Source organism: Suncus etruscus, chromosome 13, assembly GCF_024139225.1.
Source record: "Suncus etruscus isolate mSunEtr1 chromosome 13, mSunEtr1.pri.cur, whole genome shotgun sequence".
Taxonomy (NCBI): Eukaryota; Metazoa; Chordata; class Mammalia; order Eulipotyphla; family Soricidae; genus Suncus; species Suncus etruscus.
This window is the reverse complement of record NC_064860.1, coordinates 1259885-1287766: the sequence shown is the minus strand read 5'-3', so window position 1 is coordinate 1287766 and position 27882 is coordinate 1259885. Positions and strand designations below refer to the sequence as shown.

General features: G+C 44.0%; 1 protein-coding gene and 1 non-coding gene across 2 annotated transcripts in view; both read right to left on the bottom strand.

The window, feature by feature from the left end:
- Positions 1 to 7723: 7723 nt before the first annotated feature.
- Positions 7724 to 7887, bottom strand: LOC126026577 (U1 spliceosomal RNA). Its single transcript, XR_007501801.1, has one exon. It is a non-coding gene; the product is annotated as a U1 spliceosomal RNA (small nuclear RNA).
- Positions 7888 to 8327: 440 nt separating this feature from the next.
- The window catches only part of ESYT2 (extended synaptotagmin 2), a 52111-nt gene continuing 32556 nt past the window's right edge, over positions 8328 to 27882 (bottom strand). The window contains exons 13-22 of the mRNA XM_049785967.1: positions 27755 to 27850; positions 22158 to 22232; positions 21445 to 21531; positions 20949 to 21098; positions 19547 to 19926; positions 19133 to 19231; positions 17283 to 17414; positions 15917 to 16022; positions 9354 to 9403; positions 8328 to 9259 (exon numbers count right to left, since the gene is read on the bottom strand). Of these exons, the coding sequence (XP_049641924.1) occupies positions 9214 to 9259; positions 9354 to 9403; positions 15917 to 16022; positions 17283 to 17414; positions 19133 to 19231; positions 19547 to 19926; positions 20949 to 21098; positions 21445 to 21531; positions 22158 to 22232; positions 27755 to 27850 (1221 nt within the window). The 3' untranslated portion in view covers positions 8328 to 9213. The remainder of the gene's footprint in view (positions 9260 to 9353; positions 9404 to 15916; positions 16023 to 17282; positions 17415 to 19132; positions 19232 to 19546; positions 19927 to 20948; positions 21099 to 21444; positions 21532 to 22157; positions 22233 to 27754; positions 27851 to 27882) is intronic.

Here is a 27882-nt window from a genome sequence, read left to right as displayed (position 1 = left end):
TGAAGTGAATCTATTGATTGTAGCCCTGTGGGCTCAGGATGGGGAAGGGGAGTGCAGACAGGAAAGTTACCTGATTCTGGGGAGCCTGGGGTTGGCCCCTTGCCCAGTTTCCTGAGAAAGGATCATTGGGTAACTCAAGAGGTCAGGTCCAGAATGAATTCTGTAGTCTAAGTAAAAATGCCCTAATTTACCATAATTAAAACATTTACCCTGAGCTTGTGAGGCCTGTGAGGCCCTAGCCCCTGCTCCAGTTTCTCAAATCCAGATTACCAGAGGCATAGTGACAATCTCTTTCCCAATGGTTTCCTCTGCCATCTTTGGACAAGGTCCAGTTGGTGCTCTTGAAAGGGTGGGGTTGTAGGGGTTTCTGATCTATAGAAATGGCCCAATCTACCCTCAATTATCCTAGGCTTGTCTCTATACTGCATATGCTTCAATAACAATGTGTACTTATGTATAATTGAGTCAATGTCTTAACATGATTTCTCTCTCTGATAGGATGCAAGGTTGCACGACAATCTTCATTAGCATTATCAAAAGCTACTTGTATTAATAGGTGTTGCTGAGTTCCTTTACTTATAACCTGTCTCTGAATTGTGTTAATTAATTTGCCCAGAAATTCCACACAAGACTCAGAAATTCTCTGGGAAATTTTGTATAGCTTTCTTTAAATTCAGTATCTGCATCAATTTTTTCCCAAGCCCATTGTTAGGGTCCTAACCACACATTTGAAACAAAGCAAAACAAAGCTTTATTCCATTTACCAGTATGTGCAAAGCTGACCAGGTAGGGACACCTCTGCAGAAAGCAAACCCCCGTGAGCTACAAGCAAGTTTATATAGAAGTATATATATATATATACTCCATCCTGTTATCTTTTAAACTGAATGGATAATATCTAGGGGACTTTCCACAGATCCTACTATCTTAGACCTAACAATACATCTGCTATGGCCATATGTCCTTCCTGTCCTAGGTGGTGTTTATAGTTTATTTTTATTCTGGTTTTTGGGTCATACCTGGCAGCACTCAGGAGTTACTCCTGGCTCTACGCTCAGAAATTACTTCTGGCAGGCCCGGGGGACCATATGGGATGCCAGGATTCGAACCACCATCCTTCTTCATGAAAGGCAAATTCCTTACCTCCATGCTATCTCTGCAGCCCGTTTTTTTAAAAAAAAAAACTTTATTTATTTATTTATTTATTTATTTATTTATTTATTTATTTATTTATTGGTTTTTGGGCTACATTCAGCAGCACTCAGGGGCCACTCCTGGCTCTACACTCAGCAATCGTCCTTGTCAGGCTGGAAACATATAGGATACACATATAGGATGCCGGGAATCGAACCAGGTCCCTTCCGGGTTGGCCACATACAAGGCAAATGCCCTACTGCTGTGCTATCTCTCTGTCCCTGAGTGTTTATGGTTTTTAAGTGCCTGAGCACTGTGAGATACCCACGAGATTTTTGCAAATGAAACTGCTGAGAAGCAGGAAATAGAACACTTTAACACTCAGTGATAAAATAGAATCCCTTCTGCTCTAGACTACAACGTTCCTCCTCTTCTTTTGGTCAAATCTTTCACTCTTCTTGAGGATTGTACTAGGCATGTTGGGTGCTCATCATCCCCTTTACAATGTTCTTTCCCCACATTGGGACATTCATAAGAACCATAGCTGGCAACTCTTCCCAATAGGTGAAGAACCAAAATGGTATGCATTCCCCGTCCGCTTCCCCACCAGTGCCAGCAGGTACACAGTCCCACCCATTTTAGTCCACTGGCTTCAGTATTAGCTTTCGGCCTTCCTCTGAAGTGGGTTGGGTGGTCCATTTCTGGTCCTCAAGAGTTTCCTTCTCTGGTGACTTCAAGTGGGACACATGTATCCAAGTCCAGATTATGTTTACCTTTACTGCAGTAGTAGTGGTGAGGATGACTACATACAGTTCTTTCCACCAGGGTCCAACCTGGTATCTGAGGACCCACATGCAATCTCCAGGTTTGAAGTTGTGGGGAAGAACTGGCGCATTTTCCTGTAGGTCCTCCATGCCTGTCTAGACTTTTGACTCAATTACCTATAGTACCTGTAAGTTTGATCAGAGATTTAAGCTAAAACATTTTCCTGTAATAGCAGGTGGATCTACCATCAAATCTCAAAAGGAGTGAATGCCTTTAAGTAGGAAGAATACTGTGCCCTTAAAAAGGAAAAAGAGAAGGAGATCTACCCACCCACTACCAGTCTCCAAGGCCAGTTTGAATAAGGTCTCTTTTAGGGTCTGATTCAATCTTTCCACTTGCTCTGAACTCTGGGGTCAACAGGCACAGTGCAGTGTAATTTCCAATTTGTGTTAATGGCCTTAGCTAGTCAATTTCTGGTGACCCCTCTTGACCTTACTCTCCTGGCAGCTTTCCTGCTGATCTTCCTGTTTCACATTTCCCCCGAGATTTAACCACTTTGAAATCACTAAAGGGGAGTATGGGCGAAGGTCCATCTGCTGTAACTTCTTCAGGCTGGCAATGGACTGCTGACTCTACTTGCAAAAAGAGGTGAACTCTCATACTACCTTAGCTTTTGATGAGGGTCCAGTAATTCACTGGTTTGGGTTTTCAGTTATAAATATTTGAAAAAGATCGGATTAATTAGACAGAGGAATCAGGCCCTCAAGCTGTAAATGGTCCTCTCTATCTTCGGGAGGGCAAAGAATAGAAGATGCTCTCTCTGGGATGACACAGAAGTAAACAACAGAAACCAAAGCATCATAGCATTATTCCTATTTCCCTGAGCATTTAGGCATCTGTGTGAGGTCACTCTGCCGGTCTTCCTTAGGATAAGCTCTCTAGTGTTATACAGGTGTTGCCTGGAGAGGAGGCCCAGGACTCCCACTAGGTTTAGTAACAGCACATAATGCATATATCTGAGTTACTTCTCCTACTGTCCTCTCAGCATAAGTTCTCCATGGTAAAGTTATGGCTTCCACTATCATGCAGATAGTGGAACTTTTAGTTCCTTCATGACCAGTTTATTATGAGCAAGTAATAGACTGATAAGTTAAGCCCACTAGACTACATTCAATTCAGTCAGCTACAGAAAAATAGTTTTCCTCTTCACCTTCACCTTGAGCCTTGCCAGATGGCTGAATAAACTTGGCTTATTTCCTTGCATAAACCCAGCAAGACCGGAGAAATCTCCATTTGGGGAATCCCATTATTTACAGATATTTTCGGAGGCTTGGTCTAGGACACAGCAGGTGGTTTATCAGTAAAGGCATTAATACTTTACCAGTCACATCAGGATGACCCAGGCCTGGCCCATGTAAAGATGCAAAGGTCAGGCCAGAATGATGAGCCAGAGGTGTCCCGGGGCTGCTCATTCTCTGTAGGAATATCCTCCTAGGAGAGAGTTTATGCCATCCCTCTCCAGGGCTGGGAGAAATTCTGATCTCCAGAACTTTTTGGTGAGAGCAGGGCCCAGGCTGTGGCCAGTCAGTGCAGATCTGCACATTCCCAGATGACTTCTGATTTTCCTAGGCCAGTCCAACTCTATGGGCTCCCTGAGGTGATTACCTGACCTGGTCCTGCCATTTAAACTCAACCCCTTTCAACTCTGTTTGCCTGGACTGGATCCCTTAGATGACTTTTAGGGTTTCCTGTCTGCATAAGGAGCAATCCCCATTACAGAGAGGAAAACTTCCTGCCTGTGTTTATGCAAACCAACACAGTGCCATTAAGCATAAAAATACTGAAAGTGCCAAGAAAAGAGAAAAAGCAAATGGTTTCCAATATACAGAACACACAGAGCAACTATTATGTATGTAATTTTAGAGTCCATTTTGGAAAATGTGACTTGCAATATCTAAAGGTCCAATTTTTTAAGAGCACTGTAACATGAGTCTAGAGCAACTAAAGCCCCCTTTCCATAGATTTCTCTATACAAAAACATTAGGTCATTTTTTTTTTTTTTGGTTTGGTTTTTGGGCCACACCCGGCGTTGCTCAGTGGTAACTCCTGGCTGTCTGCTCAGAAATAGCTCCTGGCAGGCACGGGGGACCATATGGGACACCGGGATTCGAACCAACCACCTTTGGTCCTGGATCGGCTGCTTGCAAGGCAAACACCACTGTGCTATCTCTCCGGGCCCAGGTCATTTATAATTTAGAGACATACTAATAAAAATCCAGTTTGATCATACGGTTTCTTTCCTTAGTACACATCCTCAAATCTTCTGCACTTTCCTTTACATTAATTCTGAATCTTCACTTCATTCCAATTTGAAACCACTCATTACACTTACATAGAATTCCCTTCCTTTCCCCCCAACATTCATAACTCCATCCATTATCTTTTTGCATAAAACACATTATGCTTCTTTCTCTAACCTCCTCTCTCTTTATCCTCTGATGAAAGTTTCTGCTGCCCTGGCCACTGCTTTGCTGGCTTTATGGTCTGGTCTCTTTCTGTGCCTTTTTCTGTATTCTCCTAAACACCAGTGGTGTGGCTCTTGGACAGAAACGTGAAAAAACTGCCCTCTTTCCATTTGGAAACAAATTGCTATACATTCTTTTTTTTTTTTTTTTTTTTTTGGTTTTTGGGCCACACCCGGTTGACGCTCAGGGGTTACTCCTGGCTATGTGCTCAGAAATCGCCCCTGGCTTGGGGGGGGACCATATGGGACGCCGGGGGATCGAACCACGGTCCTTCCTTGGCTAGCGCTTGCAAGGCAGACACCTTACCTCCAGCGCCACCTACCCGGCCCCGAATTGCTATACATTCTTACACCTAGCAGGACCAAATTATCCTTTATGGTACTTAGTAAAAACCTTTAAATCAGTTTCCCATCTTTTGGATATTCACAATCAAGTACCATTTAGATAGCCTTTACTAAGATGAACACGAGCCATTGAGATTTTCACACTTGAAGATATCTTAAGACCAACATTAAGTTCGACACCTGGTGACAAAACTGACATGAAATTGAGTTTCCTGGGGCCGGGCGGTGGCGCTAAAGGTAAGGTGCCTGCCTTGCCTGCGCTAGCCTTGGACGGACCGAGGTTCGATCCCCCGGTGTCCCATATGGTCCTCGAAGCCAGGAGCAACTTCTGAGCACATAGCCAGGAGTAACCCCTGAGCATTACCGGGTGTGGCCCAAAAACCAAAAAAAAAAAAAAAAAAGAAATTGAGTTTCCTTGACAATATCATGGACTAGGCAGACTAATTAACAGCATAGTATAGGATTAACAGTATATTAATTAACAAATTAAAAGTAATCAACTAATTAACAGTATAGTATAAAAACTAATCACAGTAATTTGAAATATTTTCTGCCTAATTCTTCATTGTTAGAAACCTCTAAAGTTAGAAAAGATTCTTCTCCATTTGAAAGTTAAGAACTAGGAACTACTTTCCACTTAAATCTGAAGGTTAGAGTCATACCACACAGAGAGACAAATTGACAACAAATAAAAGGGAGGCCACCCATGCAAGTATGTTCCATTGATAGATGAATGTTCTCTGACCTCTCTACGAGGGCAAGAGGACAAGCTGAGGTTGGTCAAGAAAGGTGGAGCATTTTCAGGGCAAATTGAGCTCTGTCGGCAGATTTAGACTGCCCAGTGTTTCCTGACCATCCATTCAATGCTGCATCTGGCTTGTTTCTGGGGGAGCAAAAAAGGAGCTCTTTTGGGACAAGACAAATTAACTTACACAAAAAGACAGACAGAAGACTCAACCACAGGCACAAAAGCACACACACCTGCTCTAGTTCTGGGAAAACCCAACACATCCAGAGGTCATATGGACATCTCTGGGCACCTTGTTCCATAGAAGTCACAATTGAGTCTGGCCTCTCCAGGGGGGACCTATAGGGTTTGATGATATCAAAAGCCTTAACCAAAATGAAAACACAAAAGACAAAGAGACAGTGACAGCTCACCCCACTAGTGACAAGAACACGCAGGGTACCCAAGACAACCACAGACTCTGCTGCACTTTTCTCAAGCCTGGAGTTCTTGCTGCTTTCCCCCTAAGAAGGAATGGAGTGTCCTCACACAACCTTCAGCCCTGGGCTCCAGTTTCTTTCCGTTGGGCTTCTTACCTAAGCTCTCTTCCCTTAGGCCTTCAACTACCTTCGGGGGCTTCCAGATCACATCTACACAACCTAGACAGATGTGCTAGTGACCTGGTCAATGTCATTTGATTCCAGATGAGCCCCCAAATGTTAGAGCCGTGGGATTTTTTGCAAATAAAAATAGCCTAGAAATAGGAAATAGAAGCTTTAACACTGGGTGACAAAATGGAGTCCCTTTTGCTTTAGGCTCCACATCCACAAAATTGCTTCTCGACCTATACTAAAATGAGGCAGGACAGCTTGTTTTCTTATGTTTGCTCACTGTCTTTCACCTATCAACATGTCATAGGTCAATCAAACCCCTGAAATAGTCCTTCCAGAATGACCTAGAGTGTGAATGATTTTTGGAGACGCATCACTAAACCACAATTTCCACTGCATATATTGAGAAGGGCTTTGGCAGGTTTTAGCAACCAAACAAAAATCCTGAGGAGTCCTAAGCACACCTTCATTGCATCCTATAAGGTATTCATTACAGTGTGGGGACATTGGTTTATCTGAGGCACAAGCCTTTTTAAACTTGCTGAGCAAGCCCATTTTCAAGCCCTGATAAGATGGAGGCTGTTTATCCTCCATATAGCTGGGGAAGGAATGCCAAAGCTAATGGGGCCTAGGTGCTAATTGTGAGCTTCACCTGAAACTATGAGGGTCCACAAAGGGGGGTGCGTTTGACCTCGCAAACACTGTCATAACAAGCTAAGCCCCGTGTTTATGTCTTTGTATGTCTCTGGAGCTGACAGTTGCTGTGTCCTGCTTCAAACCCTGCTTCGAAAAGCTATGCATTGCAAAACGTGCTCATTGTAGCCATTAAACCAGACATTACCTCTGATTAAAAATCAGCTCAAATTATTTTATATAGTTTTGTTTTGCATGTTAAAGGATTTTTTAATAAAGATACTATTTACAGTCACGCGGGGGGAGGGGCACAAAAAATGTTTTCTTCTTCCTAGGAGGGCATAACAGAAAATAATTGAGAAGCACTGGCCCATGCCCAGGGAAGTCACTTAAATGGGAAAGGATGTCTGATGGTGTAAATGAAACTTTTACAGTTTACTCTAATTACACTGTACAATGGAATATGGGTGAATTATATTCTAAGTGGGCCTCAGCATTTGGAACTACGGAGGCCACTGTGGCCTTACTGTCCATGAAAGGATGATGGATAGGGTAATACAAGAATCTCAAAGTTCAACTGGCTTCACAAAAAATGAGACTCATTTTATACAAATGTGTGTAAAAATACCTTGTTACCTTGGTAAGAAAGATAACTGATAAGGAGAAATATTTATCTTACCTTTTGCAGACAATATACTTGCTTGAATTAAGCATGTAAGTTAGCACTAGAAATTCCCTTTAAAGGGGTTCTATGGATGCCACTTAAACTTCCCATGGTATGTCAAACCTCCCCCTTAGTGTATATCATGGACAATTTGTTAGAATAGATACTGAAAAGATGCTTATTTTGTCTTTCAAACCCCAGAGCTACAGGTCTCCTCTGGCTTTCAAGTCTGTAAATTCTCTCTAGCTCAACCCCCACTCGATTTCAGGCGATGTATAGCAATAAAGGCAAAGTTATTTCTTTTTCTTTTTTTTTTTAATCAGGGGAGAGCGCGAACGCAGTCCCCCACTACCACAAATTATGCAGTCGAGTTTCCCACATTTGGGGAAATCGCAGGAGTCAGCACACCCAGAGTGCAATGGGTGAGCCTCGCCCTGGGGAAACCACCTTCGTGATCATGGTATCTCCCCTGCCAGGTAAGTATGCAAAGTTATTTCTACTTTTCTTCTCATCTCTCTCACTACAAAATTGGGGACACTAGTGAAGGGTCACACTGGTTGTGGGATGGGTGTTTGGACTTTTAATGCCTGAAACGGCTGTATTATGATCAACTTGGTAAACTATGATGTTATAACTTAAAAGAAAGTGAGCAGTAAAGCTAAATGAATGTCGATTGTAGATAGAGATGGTGGAAGAGTGAGGTCAAGGTAAATGGTCTGGTGTGCTAACTGGCCACCACCGACCTAGACATGAATCTAGACAGTGTAGATGACCCTCCTCCTCAGCTTACCCTTCACTGACTCAAACCAGGTTGCTCCTTGGGTCTCAAAGCTCCTATAGCTCACACCAAACAGGCTGGGGTTGGGACTGTGAAAAGTCTCTGTGGGAATGCTCTTCCTCACGAGTAACTCAGAAGACACAGAGTTAAGACACTGCAGTTTATGTAAGAAATTTTAGATAAGAACACTATGATTTACAAACCATTTAATTTCTTAACATTTTAATAATATACTCAGGTACACAGCAATTTTCCTTAAAGCACTGTATCTGATTTCATACATCTTTCTATTTATGTAAAACATTAATATTTTAAATACTTTCATCACTCATAATGGGAAGAAGTATACCAAAAATTGAAAAATCTTTCTGCTTTTCTTTAAAGAAACACCAGAAAATAGATCATAGATAACTTTTTGCTGCAAAGATAAAACTGATTATTTGTCATAGAATTTAAACTTTTAGAAGAAAATAAATATTTCCTTAATTCATTTTCTTTTGAATTCAAACCAACATAGATTATAAAAATAGAGTTTATACACAGCATTATGTACCTCAGTGGTATACAAAACAATGTAACAGTAAAGCATATAAACATATCTGCTTTCTAGTGCGGCAGCCTCTAATAACAGTGCTTTTCTTCTTTTTGGTGTGAGGAGCCCACATCCAGAGATGCTTCTGGCTCTGTACTCAGGAACTATTCTTGGCAGGCTTGGGGGACCATATGGGATGCCGGGATCAAACCTGGATCAGCTGCATGCAAGGCAAATGTCCTCCCTGCTGTAACTATCATTCCACCCCATCCCCATAAAACAGTATTAACTAAGATCCTACTGTGTGAAGCAGTAAATGACAAGATACTGGAGGAAACAAGACACATAAAATGTAATGGTAACAGTTATGGAATCTGGCTGGAACATCCACATGTTCTAAAAAAAAATGACCCAGGGCTGTGTAGCTCAATACTTGACATATTAAAACAGAAAGAGTGCCTGTGGGGCAGTAGCATGTGGGACCCCTTACTGGCAGACCGCTATGTTGCCACGTGAAATCGTGCTCCATCTTCCGTTAGGTCATACCTGGGAGGGCAAAGGAGAGCCATGGGCAGATCATCTGTGAGAAATGCCACTAGGGAACATGGGACTCACTGGGCCACACAGAAGGGACACTTACCATTGGGTCCAGCCTTTGGCAAGTTCTTCAGAGGCCAGGCTGACCAAGACCTGTGGATTGGGATAAAAATGTCTGTCACACAAAGGGTGAAGCCTGATCCCCACTGCATGCTTTTCAACATGGCTGCCATCCAAAATTCATGGTTGCCAGTGCTGGGACCAACCCCACCTAGAAGAGCCTGCAGAAGCCATGTCAACATAGATGATCTCCATCTATTAAGGGTAGAGCCAGAGGAGTCTGGCCTCTGAGTGAAGCGAAGCACATCTAGTCAATGATCCCCAGCACAACATGTAGAAAACATCACACTACAAGTGTGACAGTGGAAAACAATGCAGGCCTATACCATGCATAGAAGATGAAGATGGCAGCTCTGATGATCTAAAAAAAGTGCCAATCACTTATTTAGTCTCTTAAATAAGAAGTTTTGAGAGGATACTCCACATCCTGACTTCAATGTAGGATATGCAGATTCCAGGATCTTTAATACAGAAACATGATACCAACAACAGATACTGTGTGAAAAATAAAAGTGTGTTGGGACTACAGGCAATGTCTTGGATTGGACGATCTAGCTTGTCTGGAGCCTAGAGTTGGTCTTGTGCCAGGAAACTTCAGGGGTATGGTCTCTTTGTATTTAGGCCAAGGTTATTCCTTTCCATGTCCCTCATATTTTGGTGGGCCTATGCAAACAATAATTGTCACTCTAACACCCTTTTTACTGTGCTCCTTTGACTCTAATCCTTAAAAAGAACCCACTTAAAATTTGAGGTTAACTTAAGCTAATATGCATGTACATGGAAATGTAGAAAAATACTATGCCTGTAATGTTTAAGGAGTTATGTAAGTTTTATGGCTTTAGATTGCCTTGTGTGCTGTTAAGAAATATTATAATGTGTTACAATCTGGGGACTTGAGGGACAAAGCAATTGTACATGGATTCTGTCTTATTTATCTTAATGTTCTTTGGCTGAAATTTCAAAGTTAAGATATCAGCAAGGGGTCTTCTGAGAATTATTTATGGGTGATTGTCCTTCCACTGTAACTTTACCTTGTCCTCTTTCTTTGCATCTTTGTTCTCATAATGAAAAATAAAAAATTATAAAAAAAAGAAGTTTAAAGAATATAGAGGATGTTTATATAACTCAAAGAAAGCATGGATTGAGCTGAATGAACCACAAATAAGAATCAAGAGGATATGAAAACAGAAATGAGAAAACTTCAAACTGAAACAACAGGACTGAAAACAGGTGAAATGAAAACCTCACTGGAAAGCCTCTCCAAAAGAATAACAGCAGTTGAAGATCGAATCAGTGAACTGGAAGATGAGAGGCATAACAACTCCATACAACAGAAGAGGTAAAAGAACCTTAAAGCAAATGAGCAAAGAATGTGAACAGAAGATAATAGAAGTCTTCAATAAACTCAACAGAAACAACATAAGAATCATTGGAGTCCCAGAGATCCAGGAAGAAAATCCTCATGAAGAATCAATAGTCCAGGACATCATTGCAGAGAAACTCCTGGAGCTCAAGAGGGCATGTGACCAAATCTTGAATGCTTGAAGATTACAGCTAAAAGAGATTTGAAAAAAAGTACCCAAAGACACATCTTAGCCAAAACGACGAATCCCACAGATAGAGATACTGAAAGGAGCATGATCAAAAAGGGAAATTACATTCAATAGAACATCCTTAAGATTTATAGCAGATACGTTACAAGAGACCAGCAAGGCCCGAAGGCAATGGTGGGATATAGTGACAAACTCAATTAAATGAATGCTTCACCTAGAATACTTCACCCAGCAGGTTTGAAGGAAGCATACATAGCTTCATAGACAAACAACAGCTCAGAAACTTTACAGACTCAAAACCAGCCCTAAAAGACAAACTGAAAGGTCTACTTTAAGATAACACAGATGAACTGACACAAAAAAACTCCTATACAAAGATGACACTAAACCCCAGAATATCTCTTTCAATGTCAATTGTAGGTGAATGTAGGTAAAAGCTGAAATAAAAGTGTTTTTTTCAACTTCCTTCTTCCCTAATCTCTTCTTTTGATATGTAAAAGCACAGAATTTGTGGGACATGGCAAAAGTGGTACTAAAAGAAGCACAAATCAGGAAGGAGCCTACATAAATAACTTAATGACCCAACTTATAAAATTAGAAATTGATCAACAAAATGAACCAAAATAGGTAGGCAGAAGTAAATATCAAAGCTTAGAGCAGAAATTACTGAAGTGGAAATCCAAAAAACAATTCAAAAAAAGCAATGGAAACAAAAGCTGTTTTAAAAAAAATCAACAAGATCAATAAACTACTAGCAAAACTCACAAAGAAAGGAAGAGAGGGGGCTGGAGGGATAGCATGAAGGAAAGGCATTTGCCTTGCATTCAGAAGGACGGTGGTTTGAATTCCGGCATCCTATATGGTCCCCAGAGCCTGCTGGGAGTGATTTCTGAGCGTAGAGCCAGAAGTGACCTGAGGGCTGCCGGGTATGATGACCCAAAACCAAAAAAAAAGAAAGAAAGAAAGAGAAACTTGGGCCCGGAGAGATAGCACAGTGGTGTTTGCCTTGCAAGCAGCCGATCCAGGACCAAAGGTGGTTGGTTCAGATCCCGGTGTGCCATATGGTCCCCCGTGCCTGCCAGGAGCTATTTCTTTTTTTTTTTTTTTTTTTTTGTTTTTGGGCCACACCCGGTAATGCTCAGGGGTTACTCCTGGCTATGTGCTCAGAAGTTGCTCCTGGCTTGGAGGACCATATGGGACACCGGGGGATCGAACCACGGTCCGTCCAAGGCTAGCGCAGGCAAGGCAGGCACCTTACCTTTAGCGCCACCGCCCGGCCCCAATCCCAGGAGCTATTTCTGAGCAGACAGCCAGGAGTAACCCCTGAGCACTGCCGGGTGTGGCCCAAAAACAAAAAACAAAAGACAAAAAAAGAGAAACTTAATAAACTGAAAGGGGGGGAAATGAAAAGAGGGAGATACTACAGAGATTCAAAGAGTAATCAGAGACTACTTTGAGAAACTCTGTGCCATAAAATAAGAGATCCTGAAAGAACTGAATAAATTCTTGGACTCTGGGGCTGGAGAGATAGCATGGTGGTATGCTTTGCATACCTTGCATGCAGAGGGTTGGTGTTTCGAATCCCGGCATCCCATATGGTTCCCTGAGCCTGCCAGGAGCAATTTCTGAGCATAGAGCCAGGAGTAACCACTGAGTACTGCTGGGTGTGACCCAAAAGCAAAAACAAAAAAATTCTTGGACTCTTACAATCTTCCACAATTGAACCAGAATAATCTAGCATATCTAAACAGAACCATAAATATTGAAAAAATTAAAATGGTAATCAAAAGTCTTCCCCAAAACAAAAGCCCAGGCCCAGATGAATTCTTTCAAACCTTTCAAGAGGACCTACTATATTCTTCAGGCTCTTCCAGGAAATTGAAGAAACAGAAACACTCCCAAATATCTTTAATGAAGCTAATATCACCCTGATACCAAAAAGCAGAGATGCTGAAACAAAAAAAGAAAAAAGAAAAAAAAAAAAAGAAAACTATAGACCAATAACACAAATGCAAAGATCCTCAACAAAATCCTAGCAAATAGAATCCAACGCCTCCTCCTCAAGAAGTTCATATATCATGACCCCGTAAGTTTCAATCCAGAGATGCAAGGATGCTTTAACATATACAAATCAATCAACATAATACCATATCAACAAAAGAAAATATAAAACCATATGATCATATCAATAGATGCAGAGAAAGCATTAGATAAGGTCCAACACCCATTCGTGATAAAAACTCTCAATAAAATGGAAATAGAAGAAACTTTTCTCAATATAGTCAAGGCCATTTATCACAAGCCAATGAAAAATATTATGCTCAATGGAGATAAACTAAAAGACTTTCTTCTAAAATCTGATACAAGACAAGACTGTCCCCTCTCACCACTCTATATAACTATGTAACTAGAAGTAGTTGCCATAGCAATTCAGGCAAGAAAAAGATATCAAGGGCATCTAGACAGGAAAGGAAGAAGTTAACTCTCAATTGTTTGCAGATGACATGCTAGTATATTTAGAAAATCCTAAAGACTCTACCGAAAGGCTTCTAGAAACAATATATTAATATAGGAAAGTGGAAGACTACAAAATTAACACATAAAATTCAATGGCCTTCTTACACATAAATAATGATAGAGAACAAATGGACATTAAAAAAAAACAATCCCATTCTATGTTAGTTTACCTCATTATCTTAATTTTGTCTCTTGAATAAATTCTTACAATAAAAAAAAACAATCTCATTCACATTAGTCCCACAAAAACTCAAATACCTTGGAGTCAACTTAACCAAAAAGGTGAAGGACCTATACAAAGAAAACTATGAAACACTGTTTCAAGAAATAAAAGAGGACACAAAGAAATGAAGACACATACCCTGTTCATGGATTGGGAAGAATAACATCATTAAAATGGCAATACTCCCCAAAGCATTGTACAGATTTAATGCAATTCCTCTAAGGCTACATGACATTCTTCAAAGAAGTGGATCAAACACTCCTGAAACTCATTTGGAACAATAAACACCCACAAATAGCTAAAGCAACCCCTAGGAAAAAGAAGATAAGAGGCATCACTTTTCCCCAACTTTAAATTGTACTACAAAGCAATAGTTTTTTAAAACAGCATGGTATTGGAATAAAGTCAGATTCAGAGAATGAGAATGTTCCCCCAGACATTCAATCAATTAATCTTTGATAAAGAGGTAAGAAATGCAAAATGGAGCAAGGAAAGCCTCTTCGACAAGTAGTGTCGAGACAACTGGTCAACTACATGCAAAAAAGTGAACATGGACCTCCGTCTAACACCATGCATAAAGGTCAAATCCAAGTGGATTAAAACCTTGATATCAGACCCAGAACCATAAGATATATAGAACAACATGTAGGTAAAACATTCCATGACATTGAGACTAAAGGCATCTTCAAAAGGAAACAGCACTGTCCAAGTAGAAGCAGAGATAAACAGATGGAACTACATTAAGCTGAGAAGCTTCTGCACGTTAAAGGAAATAGTGACTAAGATACAAAGGCCACCCACAGAATGGGAGAAACTATTCACTGAATAACCATCAGATAAGGGGCTAGTATCTAAGATATACAAGATACTGAGAGGACTTAACAAGAAAAAACCATCTAACCCCATCAAAATATGGAGAGAAGAAATGAACAGACACTTCCTCAAAGAAAAAACACAAATGACCAAAAGGCGCATGAAAAAATGCTCCACATCACTAATCATCAGGGATATACAAATCAAAACAACAACAACAACAACAACATACCATCTCACGCCACAAAAACTGGCACACATCACAAAGAACAAGAACAATCAGTGCTGGCAGGGATGTGAGGAGAAAGAGACTCTCATTCACTGCTGGTGGGAATGCCATCTAGTGCAGCCTTTATGAAAAACAAAATGGAGATTACTCAAAAAACTGGAGATTGAGCTCCCATAGGATCCAACTATACTCTTAGGGATATATCCTAGGAACACAAAAACACAATACAATACCTTCTGCACACTTACATTCATTACAGAGCTATTTACAATATCCAGAATCTGGAAGGGACCCAGATACCCAACAACAGATGAGTGGCTAAAGAAACTGTGGTACATATACACAATGGAATACTATATATCTGTCAGGAAAAATGAAATCATGAAATTTGCCTATACACGGATGAACATGGAAACTATTATGCTGAATGAAATAAGTCAGATGGAGAGAGATAGAAACAGAATAGTCTCACTCATCTTTGGGATTTAAGATAAATAAAAGACAGTATTATAGTAATACCCAGAGATGAGGGCTGGAAGGACCACCCCACAATATGAAGCTTACCAGAGTAGTGAGTACAATTAGAGAAATAATTACACTAAAAACTATCATGAGAACGGTGGTGAGTGAGAGAAATAGAATGTCGGTCTTGATACAGGCAAGAGGGTGGGGAGGAGGGAGATGGGAGGCATTGGTGGTGGGAATGTTGCACTGGTGATAGGATGTGTTCTTTTTTATGACTGAAACCCAACTACAAACATGTTTATAATCATGATGCTTAAATAAAGATATTATAAAAATAAATAAAACTTTACACTTTGAGAAAAAACGAACAAAAAATCTGTCAAGGAGGGCCTGAAGCAATGTCTTTGAGACTTTGCCCCTTCTCAGCTCTTCCATCTTCTTTTGTCTTCCTACTGGAGAACTGCATGCAGTATGAGAAATTAGTTCCAGTATCTTACAATCCTCTCTCACTGTGGGCCTCATTTCAGCCAACTCTGTGTTCATGTATTACTGACATGACACCATCATTACACATTGACCATGAAACATGCCCAGATTGTCACTCCCACCAGTTCAGCTAGCAACAGGCCTCATTCCCCAGGCAGCCTCTTTCCCCTGAAGGAAGGACAGATAGATCCTGAGCCCATGTTACGTGCTCAATATGCACACAGAGAGTGGGACCAATGCAGGGTTCCTGTCACACTGACTTTGCCGAGAAGCCCTTTGTCTTTGGACAGGAAGCCACCGCTGTTCTTTACAGCCACGTCTAGCGTCCTTTTCTGCACCTCTGGTAATGAGACGTTGAAATCGAAGCTGGAAAGAAAAGAGAACCAACCTTCCTTAAAACATGACACTATATTATATAATCAAAAAAGAAAACTTTGTGCAAGTTTTTCTTATAAAACTTAAGTTTTCCTGCTAGATAATTAAATCTGACATTTCATGAGAACTAGACAAGTCTCCTTGCTCCCTTGCAGCTGAGGCTGGCCTGCAAAATTGAGCCAGGGAAACTGACCAGCAAAACTGAGCCAGAACTTTGGTCTGTAAGGTGGGCAGCAGGGAGCCCAAGACCCACTCACTGGAAAGCCTCTGTGGTTGAGGGGACCAGGGAGCTGAACTCCAGGCATGTCCCAGAAGGGAAATGGCTGGATGGGCTTCTCTGAGGCTGAGCAAGGGCACCACACATGTCAGAAGATGAGACAGGGCCACGTTCACATGGGCCATGATATCAGAGGCCTAAGAGGCATGTGGTTGGAACGTGCCAGCTTGCCTGGCCAGCAGCTCCACACCCAAACTTCACAATCTTAGAAGCTACAGCTACTTGAGGACAACCCCCAGGACTGGAACATAGCACAGTGGACAGGACATGGGCCTTGCACACAACTGACCTGGGTTTAATCCCTGGCACTCCAAGCCCTCCAGGAACAATCCCTAATCTCAGAGCCCTGATTGTGGCCCCCTCAAGAAACAAACAAAGCAAAAGTGTCCACAGGCAGGTGGGGATGTGCCTGTCAGTTGCCACCTCAGTGTGGAAGCAGGTAAATGTAGTGTTCAAGTAAATCACACAGGACACAGCCTGCCCCGGTCACACTGGCCATCCCACACAACACTGGTACATCTGCTAGGGGGCACTGTGAGGTGAGTCCAGCTGTGCTGAGAGAGGAGCCTATCCTCAGAGGCTCCTACACTGGGCACTGGGCAGAGAGAGGATGTAGGTACTCAGAGTACAGAGCCGTGCCTGCTCTCCTCTCACAGCTTCACCAGGACAGGAGACTGTACAAGGATCATAAGCTTGTTGATCATATTTTAAAATCACTTTACAACTCCTAGCTGTAGTTCACAACATGGTCAATAGGCCTGGACAATGGAAGGCTTGACAATCTCCTGTCCTGGGAGGGACCACTCAGTGCAGTGTCCTGTGTCCATCCAGTCAAAGCACTATTTCAGTGAATTCATGACCAAGGTCTGGGGAGATTTCATCATACTTCTCAGCAGCGTGGCAATTTGAGGCAAGCACCAATCAGAGGTGGTGTTTGGCTCACTCTAACAAATACCTGTACGCAGGGATCATACCTTTGATCAAACACTGGGTTTAGTGTTTTCTTGGACACATGTGTTTTCCGCCTCCCAGACCTCCTCTTGTCTGGTAGCAAGTACAGGCGGACGTAAGGGTCAGAGCCATCTTCTGAGAAGGCGATGAGATTCCTTATACCCCAAAGAGAACAGAACAGCAGTGTCAGTCAAGGGGAGGGCCTGGTTAAACTCGCTTTTACTGTTCCATCCCTGATCTGTCAGGGTCAGAACACAAAGTTCTGATGCTCGTTCTGTTTCCTCTAGATCTATAACACCAGCTTTGCACACTTCTTAAAAGGAGCTTCTGTTTCTGGAGCCCAGATGTGGATCCCGCTGATGTCTCACTCTGCTGGAAACCCTGGAGTTTTGTCTCCCCAGGGTATCGCAAACCTTTACTAGGAGGGCAGAGTTGGCCCAGCAGCTCTGGGTCACCTGGGTCTAGCCTCTGCTGTAGGAGTGAACCTCACACTCTGTCTTTGTTGGGGTCCTTAGCCGGCAGTGCTCAGGAGATCATATAAAGAGCTGTAGCCTAAACCTGAATCAGTGCCCTAACCCGTTTCTCTAACCCTGAACTCCACTCTTTATTATTTTTAATTACTGTATTTAAACACCATGGTTACAAGGTCGTTCATAATACAGTTGCTCCCCCACCCCGTTACAAAGTTGTTCCTGAGTTTCAGCCATACAATGTCAAACACCTTCCATCAATGCACATTTCCTCCATCAATGTTCCCACTTTTCCTCCCTTGGCCCTCTCCTCCGCCTGCCTCTGTGGTAGATATTTTCCTTCTCTCTTTCCCTCTTTCTTTTGACTCTGTGATTCTCAGTATAGTTAGTGTAGGGGTATCATGCATATTACTTGATCTCCTTTTAACACCCAGTTCTTGTCCAAAGTGATCATTTCCAACTAACATGGTCATAGTGGTCCCTTCTCTGTCCTCACTGCACTCCCTGCTCTCTGTGGCAAGCTTCCTCCATAGACTGTGAACTGCACTCATGATCATGCATCTATCTACCTTGCCTTCAAGGGCAGGGCTCAGCTCCTCTGTGTGGAGCCCACAGGACAAACGAACACTTGGGAATTTGACCTCATGCAATGCATCACCTTCCCCCTATGCTGAGTGTTCTGACCTGGGGTCCAGGACAGCTGAGTGACCATGCTTTGCCTGGGTCTCTTCTGAAATAAGGGTCTTCTTATTACAGGACGGACAAAGTGCTCAGCCAGCAGTTAATGCGCTGACCTCTATGCCTACAGGCTACAGAATCATGTTTCTGGGCCACTCACTCACTTGATCTTGCTATTTTCAACGTATTTTCATTAGGCTAATGTTTGAATCACATCTTCTTCTTACTGCTATTATCATGTGAGAGAAGCGTTTTGGGTCTTCCAAGGCTGTGCTCTAGGGTCACTCCTGGATCCTATGCACTGCTAGGAACTGAGCCCAGGTCTGCTGGGTATAAAGCAAAATGCACTATCTCTCTGACCCTGAATTCTACAAGCATGCAAATTTATGGTAAGTTTATTATATCTCAGCCTAAGAAATAGGACAAAGGGTATGTGAGGTGACCTGGGGACCATCTGATACCCAGCACAAGGCAGGCCTTAGGCTGTGTAAGGTGACACGGAGACTGCCTGATGCTCAGTGCAGGGCAGGTCTATGACTGTGTGACAGAACACAGGGACTGCATGATGCCCAGAACTAGGCAGGTCCTGTAAACTACAGAGCTGCAGTCCAAAGGTACGCATCATGAAAGCTAAGCAGAGCCTGAGAGGACATGAGATGCAATGGTGTATCCCAATAGGAACCTGAGACACTGGGGCTCAGGTCAGAGGGGGGAGGCATGCCTACCTGCAGCCATGTACCACCACAACCAGCTTGTTCCTCTGGGAGCTGTGGCGGAGAGTAAGCTGGATCTGCCCCAGGGGTGACTGGCCCAGGGTGGTTCCACTAAAAGGAAAGAGAAACTTCAGATAACCCTCAGGCATGTGAGCACGTGAGCCCAAATTGATATCTCTAGAAGGAGGTGGCCATCAACTGGGAGGGGGGGGATTTGGGAGCACAGAGCGCTCATGGTTGGAAATCCCAGCCCCTTGGGTTAACCCAGAACGATCAGGTGGCAAAAACAGCCAGTTTCTCTCAGAATATCCAAAGCTCTGTGAGCTTTCTGTGGTGTCAGGGGACCCCTCGCCCACCAGGAGCCTGTGCCAGGAACAACTTGTCCCTGTGCCAGGTGTAGCAAGCAGCATGGTGCTGCCCACATACTTCTCCAGCTGCCGCAGTCTCTGCCGGAGCTCCTGGGTGGCAATGGGCAAGGAAATGTCGGAGGCAATGCTTGGGGTGGGCTCCTTCAGGGACATGTGGTTGGGTGAACAGGAGGCTTGCAGGCTAGAGGAGCTTCTGCCCATGTCCTGAAGCCCCTGGGGGCTAGCTTCTGCAGGCTGTGACCCCTCCTGCACACCAGGCTTCTCGCTGCCACCGCTGACCGGTGTGGGTGGGGTGGTGCTGTGGTTGCCAGCACTAGGGGCCATAGAGTTCTGGGACCGGACGGAGACTTTCCTGCCATCCTTGGAGACACTGGGCCGTTTTACCTGGGCCGAGTGCAGGTGGTCAGGGGCTCGTCCCCGGGTGTCCAGGTGCAATACCTCGGGTGAGAACAGCACATGGTGAGATTCACAGACTGATAATGGACAACAGCAACTTTAGTGTCACAGCTATTTTTGTCTAGCGGGCACAGGAGGCTGGTACCATCCTGTCATTCTGGAGTCCCTATCTCCGAGGGTTACTGGCCTCACACCATGTCTCATCAGCATCACATCTGGCCTCCTCCCCAGTCTCTTCTCAAGCACCTAGACTGACCTCACAGCAGCTCTGGGCAAGCTCCCTGGGGCAGAGCTTTAAAACATGAGCCCTGGACAGGGAGGGTGACATGAAGCCACACCCCTGCCCAGAGAGCAGCCCATGAGCCTATACTTGACTTGGGCATTTCAACCTTCACACGCAGACCCTGTACTCTGACATAGGAAAGCCTGACTCCAGTAACCAGGGTTTAAAACCTCCTCAGGCAGGAGCCATGGGGCAGTTAAAGGGTGATTCGAACCCCCACACCCCTTATGGTACCCAAACCCTGCCGGACTGATCCCTGAGCGCAGAGCCAGGAGGAAGCCCTGAGCATGGCCAGCTGGGGTCCAGCCACAAAACAACAACCAAGTTTCCCTCACTCTCTCTTACCAACAGTCAAGACTCCTTTCAGGAAATGCTGACCCTTACAGGAGACACTGAGCCCTTGTATGGAAAAAAGGCAGACCAGTGCAAACACCTCTGTCCGCTCTGTCTTCTCTCACCTACTGAGCACAGCATTTGTGTTTTAATTTCATGCTCAAACCACAAAGCTTTAGCATTTCCTTGTATCTTTGCCAGTTTTTTGTTTGCGTGTTTGTAATTTTTTTCCAGCCTCACCTAGTGGTGTTCCAGACTATTTCCTGGCTCTGCATTCAGAGCCAGGGAACATTCCTGGAGGGTTTGTGCCTCAGGTCAGCTGTCTACCCACTCTCCGCCATGCCTTGGGTAAGTCGGCATCTGTCCACTGTTCAGCAAGCCACCATCAATTGACACCTGCCACCACCCATCCTGCCATCCGCCCCCACCATACCCCCCAAGCCGGTACCCTGAGAGCGAGCTTCATGTTGAGGGAGCTGTTGGGGCCGGAGCTGTTGAGCTGGAATCTCTGGCTGACAGTCATGTCTTCGCAGCTGAGCAGCTGGCTGAGTGGGACCTTCAGACTCCCCAGGCAGCACTGATGCTGCTCATCTCGGACCTGTGAGGCACAAAGGGCACTCAGCCCCAAGTTCATCTGGTCTCAGCTACACAGATAACCCTGAATTAACAAGGTATCTCTAGGAAAGGGGGGGCTTCCATTAAGGAATCACTTTTTTACTTCTAATGAAGTTTCAGTGTTCCTTAAAATAAACAAGCAAAGATGCAAACAGGCCCAGAGAGTCACTCCCAGACTGAAAGGTAAGTTTCACATGCTCAAGGCACAGAGTTTGATCCCTAGCACTGATGACCTCCCCAGTAGCCCCACAGAGATAGGCAACGGAGCCCATGAGTGTTCCGGTTCCTAGAGTACTACTGGAGGAACTCAGAAGGTTAAAATAAAATACCTCAATGTCAAGGTCCTGGCGCTTGGGGTTGTGAACAAAGAAGGTGAAGTTTTCCTCCCACACGGGCTCACTGGTCTTGTACCGAATCTGAAAGTGAAGCAGAATCCTGAGTTTGGCAGCTCAGGATAATTGGAAACACATGGACTGTGTCATGTGGCCATGGAGCAGTGTCTACAACCATGTGTCACTTGGGGCCATATGGGCCCTAAGACATTCCCAGGAGGCCACCAGGGGAAATTATGTATATAAGAGGTCTATTATGAGATTAGGGGGGCCAACTGTCAGGCCAGAGGGGCCACAGGAAGAAAACAGTCAGAAATAAGGTTGAGAAACAATTATATAAGAAGCCCGAGAATCACAGACTTCCAAGGATGTGGGGTCCTCAGGGACAGACCCCCTCAACCCATGGTGAGCAGCAACTCTTGACACACACCCACAACAACTGGCTTTTGACTCTTAAATAACATTGAGCAGTCAGTCCTCTTGAAGCAAAGCATTTAGGGGACAAACCGTGCAAATTTAGACATTTAGCCAAGGAATCAAGTAACAACAGATCTAAGTATTATTTCTGACGCTATTAAATATGGATACTATCTCTTTTCAGATTAAGAAGCTCGCTACCCTGCACATGGTGGAATCAACCAAGAAGCAGGGTGGTAATGGCCCCCACTCCTCAGACAGGCTGCGGGCAGGGATGCAGGATCAGGGCTTACCTTGCTCTCTTGGGTCTTGTTTCCAACTGACATCTTCACGAGGGGACTCGGGTTGCTGCCAATTTTCTTCCCTGACTATTCAAAACCAAAAGCAAAAAAAAAAAAAAAAAAAGAGGCAAAAATAACACAAAATAGTTTTACTAGATGCTTATGTTATCACTTCTATTTCCTCTCATGCTAAGAAGGAACATCTGGGAAGAAGTTATTTTTAAAAAAATCACTAAACACATCTGAAAGTCCTAACAGTTGTTGACCACAAAGTAACATTAGAAAACTTCTTTTTCACAGTATTTTGATGGTAAGGTCCTCTTTGTGACTCTTCCCAACTCTCAAAGCTCATCATGCCAAGAAAACCAAATGAATAAATGGACTGAGAAAAGCAGAAGAAACAAATGATGCAATTCAGACTAACTCTGAGTGGAACTAACTACCACCTCTTTCACACATTCAAATCAAAGGCTATCAGAAAGCAAATCCTGCTTACCAGCTGCTAAACAATTTTGACTGAAAGAATAACTATCAGAGCCGAGATCTAGCACAGCAGGAGAGTGTTTGCCTTGCATTTGGGCTGACCTGGGAGGGACCAGGTTCGATTCCCGGCATCCCATAAGGTCCAGCCTGCCAGCAGCGATTTCTGAGTGCAGAGCCACGACTGACAATTGAGCACCACTGGGTGTGGCCCAACAACCAACCAATCAACCAATAAAGTTTTATAAAAAAGAATAACAATCAATATGCTGTATTAATTAAGCAAATTATAACAAGAAGAACTTCAAGAATGAGAGAAGAGTGCACTTTATGAGCATAAGCAACTGACCGAACAAGAATAAAATACAACATATTTGGGACATGAGGTTTATTCAAAACTTAGCCCCACGAGACGATAAATATCCGTTAGTGGAAATCAGAAAATCACAAAAATGTTGTTTTGTTTTTAGTTTAATTTTAGAGTCCATCCTCAACTCTATAGCAATGATAGAAATAGATGTCAAAGACTCAACATTACTGGAATAAATTATTCTTAGCTCAAACCTTCTGCATAATTTCTAATTGCTGATGTGAGTGAATTCAGCAAAAATGAAATAAGTATAGTTAAAAAATAGCCAGTTATAGGCTCCCATGACCCCAAATTCTTGTGCTTCGTTTTTCTTCATGTTGGAGCCCTCAAGTTCTAGCTGGCCCAGTGCTCTGTAATAGTCTATTTTCAAAGGTCCTACAATTGGGGCTGCTGGGTCCCATTTTAGCTGGGTGAGAGCAGGCTGTATCCCAGAGCTCTGCTACAGAGATTCTCTCACTTAATTTACTGCAGTGTTGAGTCTTTGCTCCAGAAGCTGAGTTTGTGTCTTTCATTAGTTTGAGGCCACACTCAGCAGTACTTAAGGATCAGTGCAAGCAGTGCTGGCAGGGGAATAACCATCTGTGGTGTCGGGATTTGAACCCGTCCACTGAGTGCAAGGAGGCACTTTACCTCCTGAAATACCTCTCTGGCCCTGAGCTGTTCTGTAAACAGACAGGGTGGGCCTCCTTGAATGGTCTGGTTTCAGATCCTGTCTGAATCCTCTAGCTCTAAGCTTACAGGTAGCAGTGATAAGGCTGATACAGCCATGACCACTGCACTACAGCAGTGTCCACCACTGGGCTGACTAGGGCTCCCTGGCCAGTTCCACTGCTGAGCTGTTCCTTCCTCAGCACAGATGGCAGCCAGGATCAAACACACCCGGTGAGGAATCACTTTTCAAAGTTAGCTCTTAAATGAGGCCAGTTAAAAACCATTCCTGGTTCTTTTGGATCTACTCTTTTAAAAGAGCAATTAAAGTTAAAATCCCTGCATCTCCCTAATATAGAAAGACCTTGGAAATCAAAGAAAACTTGTATTATATTTGCCGGCGTATAAGACGACCCCCTAATTTTGCAGTTGAAACATAGGTTTAGGCCTATATTCGTTGTATCAGACAGAACGTTCCTGTGCTGCAACTGTATGTACCACATGGAGCCAATCCCAACAAGCAAAGGTCCAAAGGTTCTACTGTCATAGACTTCCTCTCTGACTCTGGCCAATCTGAGCAGCTTTTAACAGTGTAGAATCAGGTCCAGAACATTGTCTAATTTGCATGCATGAAAAGCCTGCTTGGATTGGCCGAGTCAGAGAGGCGGTTTGAGCAGCCTGGCAGTGATTGGTGCAGGATTGAGTTGGAAAATTCGTTTTGTGGCAATATTCAGACAATTTTCGTTTAGCGGCATATTGAAACATTTTTTGAGATATACTCGGCGTATAAGACGACCCCCGATTTTCGGTTGACGTTTTTTTGTTTCAAAAGTCGTCTTATACGCCGGAAAATACGGCAATCATTTCACCAGGAAACACTTGGTTCGCATTTTGGGGATTGGAGTTTAGTTTTCAATAGATGCCATTCAATATTACTTAGAATTTCTCAAAAGATTCCGACCAACGCCTGCAGAGCCAACCAACGCCAAGAGATGCCAACTCAGGCCTGACGCTACATATTGGAAGAGGTGATGTTCAGGTCACTCACAGTGCACAAACAGACCACAAAACCAGACTAAAACTGTTCAAATTTCAAGTAAAACTTCTAGTTCATCATGGGCACATATTTGCAGTCCTTTAGATGTTGCTGCCAAAGCCGTAGGGCGGATCAAACTGATCCTAGCGGTATATATTTGATTAGTCTGGGATATTTGATCTTATTGAGATATACTTTACTAGTGCGGGAGGTGCTCTGCCAACCATCTGAGTTCAAGATCATCTCTTTCAATATATTTCAGTGTACTTCTGCACCTTAAAGGAAGTAGTTTACCTTTAAAGATTTCTGAAATGCAGCTTTCTTCAAGACATCACGGTTAAACTCTAATGGGTTACTCTTTCCAGTCAGAAGAAAATGAACATTCCAAGGGTTAATAAACATGCAATGGAGAGTTGATGTATGGTTAGTGACATGAAAATTTATGAGAACACAATAGTCTTTAAAGGAAACCACCAGTCCCACACATGTAAAATCATGTATCCAATTCTCTAAGATTTGAATTGAGCTGATCACAGATAAGATCATCATGACTTGTAAATATCAACACAGACCATCAGCACAATTCTCTGCTGTCTACCATTCCCATCTCCCACTTCCCTGATCCTCAATGTCTGGGGTCTGAAACACCCATGTGAGACTTTGGGAAGAGAACCCCAACAGCTCTGTTGATGTTCCAACACATGGAGGATGGATAGATGGGCCTACATGCCCAGTTGCTGGCTTTCCAGCTCAGCTGCTAGAGACTGCTCTTCTTCCTCTGTCGAGGCCCATGGTCCTGCAGAAGATTTTCATTCCTCGTCCCCTTTCTTTTTTTAGGGATGGACACAAGGGCTGGTCAGATTGGCCCACATGTCTCCTGGCCTTCCAGGCCTGTTGCTGGGTTGGGTGTTCTCCTTTACTGATTTCCCTTTCTATTTGTTACTTTCTGGGTTGGTCTGCAAGTGCCTTCAAGAACTAACAGTTTACAATGAAAGATGTTTATCACTTGAGGTGTGATTAACTTCAAGATGATGAATTCAACAGCGTGATTCTCTACTGAAGATGGATAAACCACCAGCCTCCCTGGTCTTGCCTGGTCATGGTTGACTGGAGCAGGTCAGAAGACCAAATGCCTGCTTAAAAAGAAGTCAGTGAGACATTGAATGGAACAGCTGACTATTCAGGAGCATCAGAAATCCTACTACACCAGACCAGAAACACTCCCTTTAGGAACTTACTTTGGAAACTCATGCAGAGCTACAGGATCTGGGCAGGGAAGCCAGGAATGCGCAGGAATGTGCCCTGCTAGAAATTGTTCTATAGATGGCCATAGGTGACCACTGCACCAGCATCACTGCCCTGGCCGAAGTGAGGTGCCCTGGAAGACGAGCCGAGCAGCTCACCTAACTCCAAGGCCCTGACTGCCAACGTTGGTAAAGGGAGACAAAATGGTCTTCTTCAAGCTTCGCTTACCCTGCCACAGTTAACATACTTATTTCTGGTGCCCAGGCTTGAACCCAGACTCAGACAAATAACCTGCTATATCACCAAGAAACATCTCCAGTCTTATATATTGATTTTGGTGTTTTTGGCTTGCTCCTGACTCGGTGCACAGGAGATCAGATGCAGTGTCAGGGATCAAATCTGTGTGTGAGTGCCTTAACCTCTGCACCTCTGGCTCCCAACCCTAATCTTTTTTAATTTTAAAACCTTTGGGGGTCTTTCCCAGTGGCACTAGGGGCCCTGGGTACCACTCTGGGGATATTCAGCCTGGGGTGGGCCTTGCAGAGCCTGGTGGTGTGATGCTGCTGTGCTCAAGGTGACAGCAGGGGGCTCAGGGGCAGTGCTGGGGAGGGACACACAGTTCAGATATACTCAGGACGGTCCTGTGCACAGCATACACTGATCCCGAGTAAGCTCTCCTCAGCAGGACAAGTCCAAAGCTGCTAGTGCTGTGCTCGGAGCCACTGTCTAAGCCTGATTCACATGCTCGGCCATACAAGCCAGCTCCCAGCGCCTTTCAAAGATATGTGTGGAAGCCGAAACAAGGATTTGTCAGGATGCCAAGTGCCACCACTCAGATGCCAGGGTCAAATGAATGCGCTGAGCCTGGAGGATGATCCTACATCCTCTACAACAATGACTGCAAGTCAGATGAGAACAATGAGAATTTCCTGAAAGTGCCAGAAGAGTGCAGGGACCAAGGCAACAGGGAGACAGAGATGACGAGAGTGAAACAGGTTTCGAGATATTAAGTCAGAAAGTGCATCATTATCGACTCCAGGAAACTGCTCCGTTCCTTAAAAGCAGCTGTGCAAGGCAGGGGAAAGCTGGCTCAGAGGGCTAAGTGTTCTGAGTACAAGCACTGCCTGGTCTTTCAAGCATGGCTGGAAGAAGCCCTGAACTGCATGCCAGGAAGAAGGGGCAGCCGCTGAACTCTGCTGCCCGTGTCTCCCATGGTATGGAGCTGGCTCCTAACAAGGAACATGGCCCTGATTTGTCTCTTCTCTCCAGCAGAAGGAGGGACGCAGGGAGGAGTTTTTAGGGACCAGTGAGGACATCGGCTGATTCCTGAAATATTCATACTGAGGCAGACCACAGGAAAATCATTTGTGGCAACTATGGCTTCTGCTTTCCTCAGTACTTTTGTTTGTTTCTGGGCCACACCCAACGGTACTCAGGGGTTATTCCAGGCTCTGTGCTCAGAAATTACTCCTGGCAGGCTTGAGAAACCATATAGGATTCTGGGGATTGAACCCAGTTCTACTGTGTGCAAGGCAAACGCCCACTCCTCTATGTTATGGCCTGAGCCCTAGAAGTTTTACGGGCTGGCCACTGTGTATGAAGCACAGGCTTGCCCAGTTCATTGGCAGCGTCATGAAAAATGGGAGACCTGGGATGAAGGAAGCCAGAAACACACAGAAAGTGCATCCACACAAGCACATCACTCCCAACAGAGTCGGGCCATCCAGTCCGGGGCTAAGGCACAGTGAAAACAGCCTCCAGGATCAGGGACAGGCAGGCAACACAGAGCAGAAGAGCCCCTGGGAAAGGAGTCCCCACAGCACTCCCTACCGGAAGGTTCCTTGCGGAATCCAGGTATAGAACCAGCAGCGCGGAGGAAAGACCGTCCTTGGTTTGGTCCTTATCTGCTCTGATGTCTGCCAGCACCTATGGAGGAAGGAGCGGAGCAGCATGAGAGT